Source organism: Atractosteus spatula, chromosome 18 (assembly GCF_055471065.1).
Source record: "Atractosteus spatula isolate fAtrSpa1 chromosome 18, fAtrSpa1.hap1, whole genome shotgun sequence".
Lineage (NCBI taxonomy): Eukaryota > Metazoa > Chordata > Actinopteri > Semionotiformes > Lepisosteidae > Atractosteus > Atractosteus spatula.
This window is the reverse complement of record NC_142723.1, coordinates 10,953,033-10,966,543: the sequence shown is the minus strand read 5'-3', so window position 1 is coordinate 10,966,543 and position 13,511 is coordinate 10,953,033. Positions and strand designations below refer to the sequence as shown.

The 13,511-nt window shown below is 34.9% G+C and overlaps 1 protein-coding gene across 1 annotated transcript in view; it reads left to right on the top strand.

The window, feature by feature from the left end:
- hs3st4 (heparan sulfate (glucosamine) 3-O-sulfotransferase 4) overlaps positions 1-10,679 on the top strand; it is a 119,927-nt gene extending 109,248 nt beyond the window's left edge. Inside the window, exon 2 of the mRNA XM_088936567.1 lies at positions 4,915-10,679. Coding sequence (XP_088792693.1) covers positions 4,915-5,548 — 634 coding nt within the window. The 3' untranslated portion in view covers positions 5,549-10,679. The remainder of the gene's footprint in view (positions 1-4,914) is intronic.
- Positions 10,680-13,511: the final 2,832 nt, after the last annotated feature.

Below are 13,511 nucleotides of genomic sequence, written 5' to 3'. Positions count from 1 at the left end.
CAGAATGCCAGATTAAGCTCAATTAACTACTTTTATTTTTAGATGGCACTTTATTTAATAAACCTTTTACATGACAGTTTATCTCAGAAAATAGGATATGAATGACTTTCAGCTGTTTTTGTATAATTTACCAAATTTTTCTATGAAGACCTACTGTAAATGAAACTGTGTTCTCACAAGATGAAAGGTTTAACTCATTCAGTTAATATTGGGTGGCTGAATCAAAGAGCTTAAAGTTCAGTATCTGCCTGATGAGTTTTCAAAGATCCCCAGTAACTGTGCCAAGAAGCAAGGAGAAATGACATTTATTACACAGCCCATGTTTATGCAAAAATTATCTATCCTGTCAAAACCTTGCTTGCCAAGCTGCCTGCAGCAGCTCTGTCTTGTGAAAAACTGTGATGTGAATTAACAGGTTCAGTCATCTCATAATTCCTCCTGTGGGTGATTGCCCCTTTATGGTTTTGACATAACTGTCAGGAAAACAGGTAGTTAGATTGTAGCAAATACTCAGAAAAGTGCTAGATGTCGACTCAAAAGCCAATAAGGCTAGTGAATACTGTTATGTGGATTCTGCACAATCAATGTTTGAAAAAATGGTATGGCAGCAATGTTCTACCATTATGACCATTATACCATTATAAATAACCAATCTTTATTCTTTCCTTTATTCTGGTTCCTGAAAGAAAGTTACTGCAGTATCCATTGGTGATGGGTATAGATTCCTCATGTCCTTTCTTTAGCAAGAAGAATCAAAATAAAACTGCATAAAAAGAGTAAAAGGAATTTACAGTATTTCTAGAATTTTGAGAGAATTGTCAGAAATAACCACTGTAAACACAACCTATTCTTTTCTTGTTGTTCTTGCTGGCAACTTGCAATTATCTTACTTGGAACCTGAGAATGTTTTAGATAAATCAAAACTATATATCTTTTTTTTTAGTGCACACCAGATGAACATCATGCTTGCCAAGCATTTTAATATGTTCATTGCTAGAGCTGACTCGTTAATACTGGAAGCAAAATGTAACAGGGTCTTTTCAGTTTAATTTCATATCTCTAAAGGTGTACTACATGAACTCAGAATAAATCTAACTTCCATTCACCTGCAAGTCACCTGTAAGTCACCTGCAGCCTGAATTTTCAAGTCTGTCTTTAATAACAGACAGATGTGCTGTGCAGCAGGTCTTTTTGGTATCAAATTTGTCTTTAATCAACTGGGGATGATACTCAAATATTGAAAATAGAGTTGGGGCCCTTGTTTGACTCCTGTCCAGGCTTCAAAGTGCTCAGTAATGGATCTATTAGTAAAGATTACTGCATGCATATAATCATGAAGTTAGTGAAGGATGCTGACAAATATTGGAGGATATCCATACTGTACTACAGGAGGTCATTTTTTCTTGTGCTTTTGTATATTTTTTGCTATATACTTATTTAAACATAAAATATACACTGTATATAAATGAACAGTTCCCTGGGTGCATTACATAGATGTGATGAAGGCTTGGACAATGCTATAAATTAGAATCAAGATGCAAAATGTGTAAAAGAATCTGGTTGAAAATATTATTTGAAGGTACTGTATAGCCTATACAAAGAGCTGTTCTATCGGCTCTGCAGTGAAGCCTAATTAAGTAAACAGAAACAGATGGTGTGCTGCTTTTTTTAAGTAGTGTGCAGTGCATTTAACAACCTGCTCCGGAGTGACCCCTGATTAGACAAATAGGTGATGTTTGAGAAAAGTTCACTTTATCCATCTGCACTTGTTTACAGCAGAGGAGTTTGTTTATAACAAAACCACTTGTGTGAAGGATCATAAAAGTCACTCACAGCAGAGATCACATGGGTTTGTTTTTTCAATAGCTCAAAATTCCATTTTTCTTTTCTACTGTCTGCTTCCTGACATTTTCAAAATGTATGTTTAGAGATCCATGGCTGATTTGATTCACAGCTGAAATAATGAGTTTGACCTCAATCAAAGCAGAAATGACTAATGTATATTCTACCTGTTTTTGTAATCACACATGCATAATGAGTTAGATTGCTTCTGATTAAGAGGATAGTGTTTTTATCATTCTTTTTATTAAAAAAAGGACTGAGATGACTCAAAAAATCCAGAGCAGACAGTGTTTCTTTTTCCTGAAGTGGAACATTTTTGGAACAGTAGCAATTTTTTTATTTCTCTATCAACACAGATAACATGCAACCAAAATAAAAAATAACTTTGTTTTTTATATAATTTGTTTTATAATAACTACATACATAATCCATTTTCAAAATGTTTTGTACTTATAGAGAGATTTGTATCTTTATTTGTGCCTTGAAAGCAAGGAGGAATGCTACAGGTAGCTCCAGCACTGGGATGCATTCATTTTGTCATGTGGAACAACCCTAGCCCTCTGTTTGCCCACAGAAATATGCTGCTGGGTTGTACACAGGAATGATTTATCTAGACTTTCAAAACTTTGAGTACATCTGAAATATCCTGTCTTTTGTAGGATGTAAGCTGAACATCATAATAAATGTCTGTGTGGCTTTATTTCAAATTTCTTTAATACACAAGAATAGAGCTCAGTGATGCTTAAAATGTGATGCTAAAGAGGACTAAAACAACTACCGCACAAATATTTTGATTATCTATGTTTTGCACTTGACACAGCAGCACCGGAACTCTTCCAGATCTAAAACATCATAGCTTGCCAAGTAGGCTCACACTCTTGTCATTGCTAATTTCCTACCACACATCTGTGACAAACTGAGACCTCATGGGTTCCCCAGAATCTGCTCCTTTCCAAATCACTAAAAATCTAACCCATCTATTTTATGCCACACATGGCCCTCCTGCACAGTCTCTGGTCTTGGTTTCCTGTGAAGCAAAACCAATAAACACAAGAAATTGAAACGAATTATTTTTAAATTGCTCTCTGTTTCTTGATTTGCACAGTCTTCTTTGCCACCCCCCAACTCTCAGGCACAAAGCAGAAGGTTTAATTTTGGACTCTGAATAAAGTGGCTGAGATTTGTAATGGGTGCTATTAAGTTAAATTCTCATTTGCACCTGTTATCCTATTTAACACCTAAACTCCACTTCACAATCACGATGCATGTTTGGAAACTATCTTTAAAAAGCTAAATGTGTTAGACCTTGAAATGTGAAAAAAAATCTGCAGTTAGTTCACTGACAACAGAAGGAACATAATGAAGACTAAGCTTTTCTAGTTCTAATGTGAGCTACAGATACAGTATGTATTACTGTATATTATCATCCTGTTGGAACTAAAACACTGTCCACTTTCATGTAAAGCCAGTCAAATCTGCAGGAAGGGTCAATCAGGGCTGTTTCATAGGAATTACTAAATCACTGCAAACCAGATCCAGTGAAAATCAATCAATCAATTATTGATTGTCTAGTTGTTATTTTTCTTATTTTTTAATTATTTTTCTAGTTGTCTTCTCAATGTGACCCCTGCATTGTCACACTGTGTTCTGTATGTGAAAAAGACGGTCAATACCTGAACACAGTTCATCTGTTGGCAGAAGATGAATTGACAGGACATAGAGACATATTTGGATCCTTTCACCTTGATGATATCACTTGACACTTGACACTTTTTTATTGATATGTGTGAATATAATCACAAAATTAGCAGCTGTCAGTGGGGACTTCTATTGCAAATTCCCAAATGTATTTGCTGATTGAATTTGCTTAAAGAAATCCTTTATTTTGAAGCAGGAGGCTTAATCTGTGCAGCTACATCAGATTGTTTAAACATAATAATGATAGGGATCTACTGGGGAGAGGCAGGTAAGATACTGCCAGTGGAGAGGTCTCTCTTATTTGCAGATAATACAGTTTACATGCTAATACAGTAATACACCTGGGCTCCAGGGAAAAATAATTTTAGAAACTACATTTACAAAATTTATTTTACTTTATACTTTTCTGCATGGAGGGGAGTTGCTTTATCATGCTAATGATCACAAAGAATATTCTTGATAAACAGCTAATTCCTTAAATGCCTGCCTGACAAAAGAGCGATAGACTGTTCCTGATACAACAGGCATTGGGTACAAACTGAAAGGTATTCATATCATGAAATCTGTGATTATAGAGTCAATGGGGAGTGTGTGGAGTTCATGAAGGCACAATAGCACATGTGGCCATTGTAGATGGTGATGATATAAAGACATGTGACACAGTTGAGTTATTTAGTGGATGTTTTTTTCAATATGTATTACATTAGATAAAAATAAAAAGTGTTGAAAAAAAAATTTTTTTGTACATTGTAGCTTCTGATGCTGATGTGAACTCAGGTCTGTTGAGATTTTTATAACACATCTTTTAAGGGTTTCTCTTATGTAAAATATCTTTTAGCAATACTCTTAGGTCATACTCCGATCCTGAAAATTCGTTAACAAAAAAAAGACATTTCGTTCTTTTGTATGTACCAGCAGTTAATAACTTAACACCATTTTAAAACTTTGAAAAGAGGCACCTCAGTAGAAATTTGTGACACTTTATATTTGAATGTTTGCTTGACATGATAAAGACAAGTCAGATGAACAAAAGAGTGATTTGGGTCAATTCAGATTGTGCTGTTTGTTTTTGTTCACTGACACAGATGTACACCCACTGTGCAGTATCTAGACAGGATGATTTTTCAGTAATATGACTTTCCTCAAAGTGATAAATTGCTGTGGCACAACTGTAACATTATTTCATAAACAATAGTTTTTGTTTTAGCAATGAAAGACCCGTGTGCCTAGTGCTTTGTTTATATTACAAATATTACTAATAACAGCAACTGAACAAATTTTATTAATTTTTAGAATACTTTGGCTATTAAATGGTTAAAATGTGATCTTAATTCTTCTAAACTCAGAATTTATATTTTGTGCTTTTGTCGGCAGGGATCTGATGCCCTCGACTTTGGAAGGCCAGATTACTATGGAGAAAACGCCCAGCTACTTTGTGACCAATGATGCTCCAAAGCGCATTCATTCCATGGCAAGAGACACAAAGTTGATTGTGGTGGTGAGGAACCCTGTGACCAGAGCTATTTCTGATTACACACAGACTCTGTCTAAGAAACCAGAGATTCCCACTTTTGAGGTGCTGGCTTTTAAAAACAGGACACTCGGGCTGATTGATGCATCATGGAGCGCTCTTCGAATAGGGATTTATGCTCTCCACTTGGAAAGCTGGCTGCAGTACTTTCCACTCTCCCAGATGCATTTTGTCAGTGGAGAGAGGCTTATTGTTGATCCAGCTGGCGAAATGGGAAAAGTGCAGGACTTTCTTGGACTCAAAAGAATTGTGACAGATAAACATTTCTATTTCAATAAAACCAAGGGATTTCCCTGCTTAAAGAAGCCAGAAGACAGTAGTGCTCCCAGATGCCTTGGCAAGTCCAAAGGTAGAACTCATCCCAAAATAGACCCTGATGTAATTCACAGACTCCGAAAATTTTACAAACCCTTCAATATGATGTTTTACCAAATGACAGGCCAGAACTTCCAGTGGGAGCAGGAGGAGAACCGGTAACTTGCAAACAATTTCCCATCCCATAAAACTGCGGGATGAAATGGCTCACATTTTAAAAATGAGAAATCAAATCACACTACCATTAATTTAAAGGTGCAAATGAGCTCAGTGGCCACATGTATGAATTGATCATGGCTTTATTTGTAAATTGTCTGTTATCCATATCCAAGATCATGTTTTTTTTATCCTTGTTTTAGTGGTGATGGTAATGATGGTGGCAATCATTATGAACATGCATAAATATATATAAGTAATATTAATATTATTATTTTTCAATGGAAGATGATTTTTTTATTGTTCTTAAATTCTGAGGATATATAGAAGTCTAAGCAAACTATCTGCAACAATTCAAGTAAAGTGTCCTTAATAAGTGTTTCCCATAATCCAAATGTCATTTAAATTTTGTTATAAACTGTGTATGCCTCAGTCAGTGAGAACACAATGACAAAAACACATGTAAGCTACCCTATTTATCAAAGATTCTACGACTACTCGCAGTTATTTTTGGACAATGTTTTTTATGAAATAGCTCTAAGCAGCACTGGATAAAATCAGTGAAAGTCACCAGTCAGTGAATGTTGGTGTATCTTTCAGTATTTTGCAGAATTGATTCATGTCTCTGAGATTCCTAGAACTGAGACAATCATTTTAACAGGCATTTATTAGCAGAATCCATAATACCAGCACTGTGCACCTCTTTCTCCTGGGAATATTTACTTGGCATACACGAGTGGTTCAATTCCGTACACCTGTGGAAGTTTTTCCCCTAGAGAGGCAAATGGAACTTAGGAGTAATTGTATCAGTCAACTTTTGCAAAGCTTTGTCCTTGAGAGATCCAAACACCAAAAACTAAATGTCTAGGTCAATTGTAATTTTTAGGCAACCCATGAAGCACCCACAGTAAACAAATAGAATTAAACAATTGCATTAGGACACCGCCTGCTACATTCTAGATATTTTCCTCATGTAGTTCAAAGAGCTCTTAAACAGCTAACTAGAGTCCTTTGCAGGCTGATGAGAGATAATGACAGACTAATTAAAGGCAGTTACGGTTCTTAGGAGCCCATTGTTATTAAGCCCTCAGATGCTCATTCAGAAAACATTATTTTAATTAATCAGGATTCTGGAGTTCAAGGCTTGTTTGCCCTAACTAATATTTACTTTGCCAAGTTAATTACTAAATAGTTTTATGGTTACAGCGAAAAGCTTGGGTTCGGAAGAAGAAAGCTTGTACTAAGTCAGTTACTGAAGAAGAGGCAAAACACACCTGCCACATACAGTACAGAACGAACTCATTTAGGTGGAGAGGAATGCATTGTACAGTATTTGTCACTGCAGAAATGAAGGCTAGTGCATTGTGCATTGTAGATAACCAAACAAGAGCTTGACATTTTTGGATGCTATGGTTAGAGGTAAGAATCCTCATACAAACAACTGCCAGACTTTCTTTCAAATAAAAGAAGCAATGTTTTGAAAGCTTACCAACTCAGATGGTTAATGAAAGGGCTAAATAAAGCAACTTAATGTTTCTGACATTATTATTTCTACTATAAATAAAATCAGATTTTATTGCCCTTGGTAAAGCTGGGTTTTAGTTATATTTTGCATTAGTTTTATTACAGCGTGTAACTCAGCAGCTGGAAAACTATGGTATGTTATTTGAAGACTGAAAATTAGATGCTATGAATTCTATGAAATTAAATTTAGATATAGAGCAATGGAACTAGAAAGCATTGTGATTACAAAGTCTCATATTTACAGTGGAATTGTTCTCTAACATTGGTCAAAAAGCATTTTCTTGATATCCACAGACGCTGATGTACAATGATAATGCAGCTGTCTAGGTTTTAGATCATTATGTCCTTTGGCACATGATATGTATATCTTAATGAGTATGGAGTTTTTTTTGTTTTTTACAAAGTATTGTTTCTTGAGATAAATAAGAGTGAGCTTAAGTAATCTGATTTCATAAAATGTCCATATGCTTAGAGTTCAGCCTTTAAGTTAAAATGACTAAATCACTTGACAAATAATCTGAAATGTATAGTCATTTAGAAATACACAATCTTAATTAAATTACAGCAAAAGATACAACCATGCTTAGCATGAGAAGTGACAGTTGCCTATTTGCTTTTGGTATGATTGATGGCATCCTGTTTGTGAGAGGTGTTGCACAAAGAATTCCAATTTATGATCAACAGTCAACACTGTACGCCAGAGAAACTCAATGTCCTGGAAGGTCACCGCATTTTTCCAGGACCATGGTATCCATATGATGCATATGCCTAATCATTTTCTGCAATGACTCAGCATTCCAGAAAAAAAATAACCTGCATATCAACAGAACAGCTTTAGCTTGCACTGTTAATGAAAATGATCCTTCAGGAGTGAAATTGGGGATGGTGTATTTTATTCACTAATGAAATCCATTTTGCACCAGTTAGACTTCAAGGAAGAGAATGTGTGTTCTTGGAGTCAACTGATGGGATGGTTAAATTATGTTTATTTGGGGATAAATCTCTATTAACACAAAAATGCCTTTGGCCCAGATTGATGGCTGCCTTACTGCTCAGCTATACACTGACAATGTCTTTGAGCCAAACCAGAAATGTCAATTTTCCAGCAGGACAATGCACAATGCCACACAATGCTAGAATTACAATGGCAAGACGTGAGGAAAACATTGTTAAAATGTTGCCATGGCCAGATGCCATGGCCTCTTCTCTCCATGGTCCAACAAAACATCTGGGACCCAACCCATACCACTGGCAGGAGATAACAGTGATGAACCAATCTTCATCAAATGGCTGCAACAGCAAAGGAAGAGTGGTGGAACATCCCACAGTGATCTATCCAGAGGTTGATCATGACTGTGCTTTAATGCTGCCATGATTATGTTAGTGGTCAGTGAAGTTGTACCCAGTACTATGTAGTGCTTTAATTTTGACAGCATGTCTTGTTAAAAATGGAAAAATTCTCAAAATTCTTTCATATAGTTTTGTTTATATATAATTTATTTTGTTTTAACATCTACATTGAAATTGTTTGATTAAATCCATTATACCTGGGTATTACATTGCTTTTGTGCATCAGTATTTTGTATTTTCTGTAGCCTTGGTGCTTCTGTGTTGATAATAATTCTTCAAAAGAATGAGAAGTGAGGACAAAAGATCATTTCACAAGAATTGGGAGTGAAAAATAACTAACATTTATATAAATATATATATTTTAAACACTTTTTAACATTAAAAAAGGATCTTCAACTCACATCTATCTCTAATTTTAACATTATGTCTCCTGATATAATCAATGAAGATGACAAGATAATTGTCTGTCATGTCTATATTCATTATAATTCTGTCACTTAAACTTAAAAATTCAAATTATTCACATATATAGTAAGAGACATTAAAATGCAAAAAATGCTATAAGCTCTTGTATTCATTTGTGTTTTAATGTCTCTCACTTGTAAACTATGTAAACAGTTTTTCAACCAGGGTTTATTAATCTTATTTTAATGTCTTCTTATTAAGGATAGTGCATTTGAAGTGTTGAATCAGATTTCAATTTTGTAACTGAATTCACATTTTATTTCTTTAGTGCAGATAATGTGTTTCTTTAAATCTTACAACTTAGCTCATACTTGGTGCAGCAAAGCCCTTTGGTTATCCAGGTTTATTAACCAGTATGGACTAAAGCTCATTAACCATAAATTGCAGAAGGTAGACGGGAATACAGAGCAATGGCAGTTTGATTCTGTTAACTTTAATAATGGATGAAGAACAATATACCAATGTGTGCTTCTTGAGTTATCAATTTACAGTACTTTCTTACAACATGATTCCGTCTGATGAGTGGCCTTAACACAGAGTCCTTATAGAATCTCCTTCATTTGAATGGCAGGGTCAGGCTTGGCAGACCAAAGCACCTGTGTTAAATTCTACAAGTGTTGCAATTTAAACGTTTGAGGACTTCAGGCATCACTTTGCAGTAATTCACTTGGCTTGAAATATAATACAGTATATGTGTTATCCTTCCATGAGCCTATTTTGCTTGCACATTTATTCATATTTATTACTAGAAATATACGGAAAGAAGGTTTACACATCTCTGGCTAGATTTTTATGTCTGCATTTGCCTTTTCCCTTTGCACAATTGACAATCTTCCGATTTGTTGCTTGTGAATGTGAACGTGGGTGTGAAATACAGCCATATTGAGTCACAATGGTTTAATAAAGGTCTTTTGAGTTAGATGACATTAAGTGCCATTTTCTTCCAAGGGTACATAGTTATTCAGGACTTTAGTTTGCATCATTTTTCTTAAGAGCAGTACATGAATAAAAATGAAAACTAACAAATTCAAATAAATGTGTTATTTTCCTTTAAAGCTGTCCACTCAAATTAACTGCCTCTGCATCAATCTAGAATATGTAGTCTTTGCATTGGGTACTCTGTGAAATGTTGCAGAGACTGCACTTTGATGTAAAGACCTTGATAAACCAACATGGTGTCAAACGATTAACAAGCAATTTTCCTTGACTTCACTATCAATAAACCATACTGTTTTGCCATTACACGGTTATGATTACAACGATTATAACTACACTTCACAAGCATTACTTCTGAAAATACGAGAAGTCAGTGATGTGATTTGATTAAACAATTTTATTAATAGATTTTAGTATGATGATAATGAACCTAAAATAGCTTTGTTTTTGATACTTCCCAGAAACATGAAATCCTTAATGGGTGACTGGGTGAATCCTAAGTTCTGTACTCTATTTTTTTTCTCTCACCTATTCTGTCAATGTGCCACACTGAAATGGCTTCCTGGGGTCAGCCTGAATGTCATGCTGTTGGTCATGTCTCCTTGTCATGGGAGGCATTGCTCCCTTTCACAAATTTATTCAATGGCGCCGTATTTAAAAAAGCAGGACCTATGTGTTGGTGTTCCGGACTGAACAGTGTGGGGTGTATCTCTTCTGAACCAGAACTGCTTGACTGTCAATTTTCCTGGAATGCTCAAAGTTATTTGCTATTATGTACCTTAAAAACAAAAAGAAATTGATATGAGTGTGGAATTCCGCTGATAAACTTTACAGCACTACTCAATAAAACATCTTTGCAGCAGAATCTTGTAGTGGTACTTTTATTTTTGTTATTAAGTTTTAAAAGTGGAATTGAAATATACAAAATGATATGAAAAGTGGGAGCTCACATACAAAATAATTGGGAAAAGGAGGGTAATTAAACAAGCTCTGAAGATGACAAAAGGTAACTGACAATACCCATCAGGTTTAGTATAAGCAAAATATAATAGCTGTATTTCTTTCCATGAGATCAGGTTTTTGCAAATGAAGGTAACTAAGAGTGATTTAACGCTAGTGAGGTTTTAAAATTCTCTTTTAAGAGTAGCCAGATGTCTATCCACACTATGCTGGAAGACATGGCAGAATTGTATTTATTGTGGGTTTCTTTTTGCATAGATTAGAAGAAAAAGTTTTAAAAATGCCCCCAGTAAAGCAGTTTAAACCACCTATGAATCATCTATCAATTTCAGATGGAGAAACATGGTCAAAAAGACCTACAGTACCTTCCCACAGTGGGTGATTGAGCCACTAATGGGCAACAATAGATTAGTGGATCTCATTGTCTGAAGCCAGGAGCTCTGTGACTGTCTATCTTTTCACAAAACTTTTAATGTAACAGTTCATTTCACTCTTGGTTGGTTTCACTGAGTCCATTAGCTCTTCTTTTTTCCTTTTTTAGTTTCAGCAGCATTTTACGTGTCTGCTTTTGTACAGCACTTTGAGTTTTTTTAACAAAATTGTATTATTGTAGAATAACAAAAGCTTATGAGGTTTAAATGCACTCACATGCTTAAAATAAATGCACTTCAAGCAGGTGGTATGTATAATATAAAAACAGCATCTCAAGAATTACAGTAAAGTGGAACATAATAATAACCCTTCCTTTCAGAATAGCAGAGCAACTGATTTGGATTCACTGACCCAACTGACAAAAGAATTTCTGCATCAGGGAATTGTGTTGTACATCTAATTTCTTGGTCACCTGAAAGATCAGCTTTTGGTCAATATAGTGAATATAGTAGGTCAAAGGCCTTTACATCTGTGCACCAAAGTCTTTCTAAATCATAAGTGCCCTCATGAATTTAATGGGTATGGAAGTGCCAAGCTTGGGGAAAAATTTGATTGCCTTAAGAAATGTGGGCCTTCTGGTGAATGCTTCCACTTGAAATGCAGGATGGGTTCCACAGGTGCTGCTGCTAATATTGTGAAAACTCCTTGAAGTGTACAATTCGCCAATGGTTGCCATGGTTGACAGTACTCTATCCTGAACACAGTTATTTAAGGATGGTAGGCTTTCTACTAAAGAAGACACAGTTTAGAATGCTAAATTAATAGAACTGCTACAGGAGTACTGGATTATACAAAGTATTTTTTTTTAACTCAGACCATAAATCTTAGACTAAACAGCAACAGAAAAGCTTCACTTAAAGGTCACTATACCAAATGTGTCTCAAATGTTTGTATCTGACTCCTGAGGTATAAAATGAAAAAAAAGATACCTAACAACAGGTACAGCCTTCAAAGTTACACACAGTGCATTATGAGTTTCCACTATAGTATTACTGATGTTAAATCAGTTCTTGAAGAAAAATATCTATAGTTTCTAAAGACCATTCTGAAAATACTGTGATAATCTCTGTCATGCTCCAGCTCTCTGGAAAGTGGATGGTAGTGATGCAGCACATTAATTTATCAAATAAAACAACCGGTGTTTGGTGTCTTCCCATTCCTTTTTCAGCCAACAAAATGATTTATATCCAATCCATATTTTATAAACAAAGACTTCTAAAGATTTTTTGAGCATCAGGGAATCAGCAACATTTGAATACAATCTGTACTACTCCTCCAACTATGGATGATATTAATGCAGTGAACTGGAGCTTCAATTTTCTGAATCATGGATTACTGTCATGATATTCAAAGAAGCCAGTAGAGGGGAAAGCTATACATAACCAAGAACAAAAAACATTTTTTATTTGTCCTCCGATACAACTTTGTAAACAAGCTCTAATATCTGAACCCGTCAATATTAATATGGTGAAGAATGAAATGGGTTTATTATCTAAATTTAACATTGAAAAGGTTATCCAGTGTCTGGTAGATGATTAACATACCACTGACAATGAAGCAGTATACAGATTCTTACACTTCCAGTGAGTACAAGGAAATTGGAACACTTGTAAAAGTGCCCTGAAAACAAGAGATACAAAAATATATGCATATAAATACATATCATATAAAACAAATCCATTATAAGCATGGGTAGTATGTATTTTTATTACACACAAATACACAAAACTGACAAAAAGAATCAGATAAGAGCTATGAACAATAATTGACTGGCTGATTAATGCTTCAAATTGTATAATTTATTATATAAATAATATAATTAATACATGTATTTAATTGATGAATTTATTGTCAAATTCAGCAGATCATTCTTCAAATGTAAAACAATACATTATCTCTCTTTAAAAATTACTTGGATAAATGAATTTTACAGTGGAAATTGTTCCCCAAAATCTTGCACAAATCCTTCAAATAAGCCAGCAGGATACATATTGAAATCAAACAGGACATTAGGGAAAAAGGCCCTTATGGTTTCCTGCAAGTAACCTACAGGAGTCCTTAAGGAATCTTTTATTTCCTTGTTTAATGATCCCTGAAAGAACTTTCCTGTGGAATTCCTAAAGGAGTGTTGCAAAAGGAATAACTGCAGGGTTTATTTGCAGGATTTGTGTTTTTGTTATGCAAGATAGGATATGCTTAATGAAATGTGAAAAAACGTATTGAAGCTGTATATTGAAACATATGTGGAGAACTGAGAACATTGTTGGGCCATCCTCCGGTCATAGCAACTGGATGAAAATAA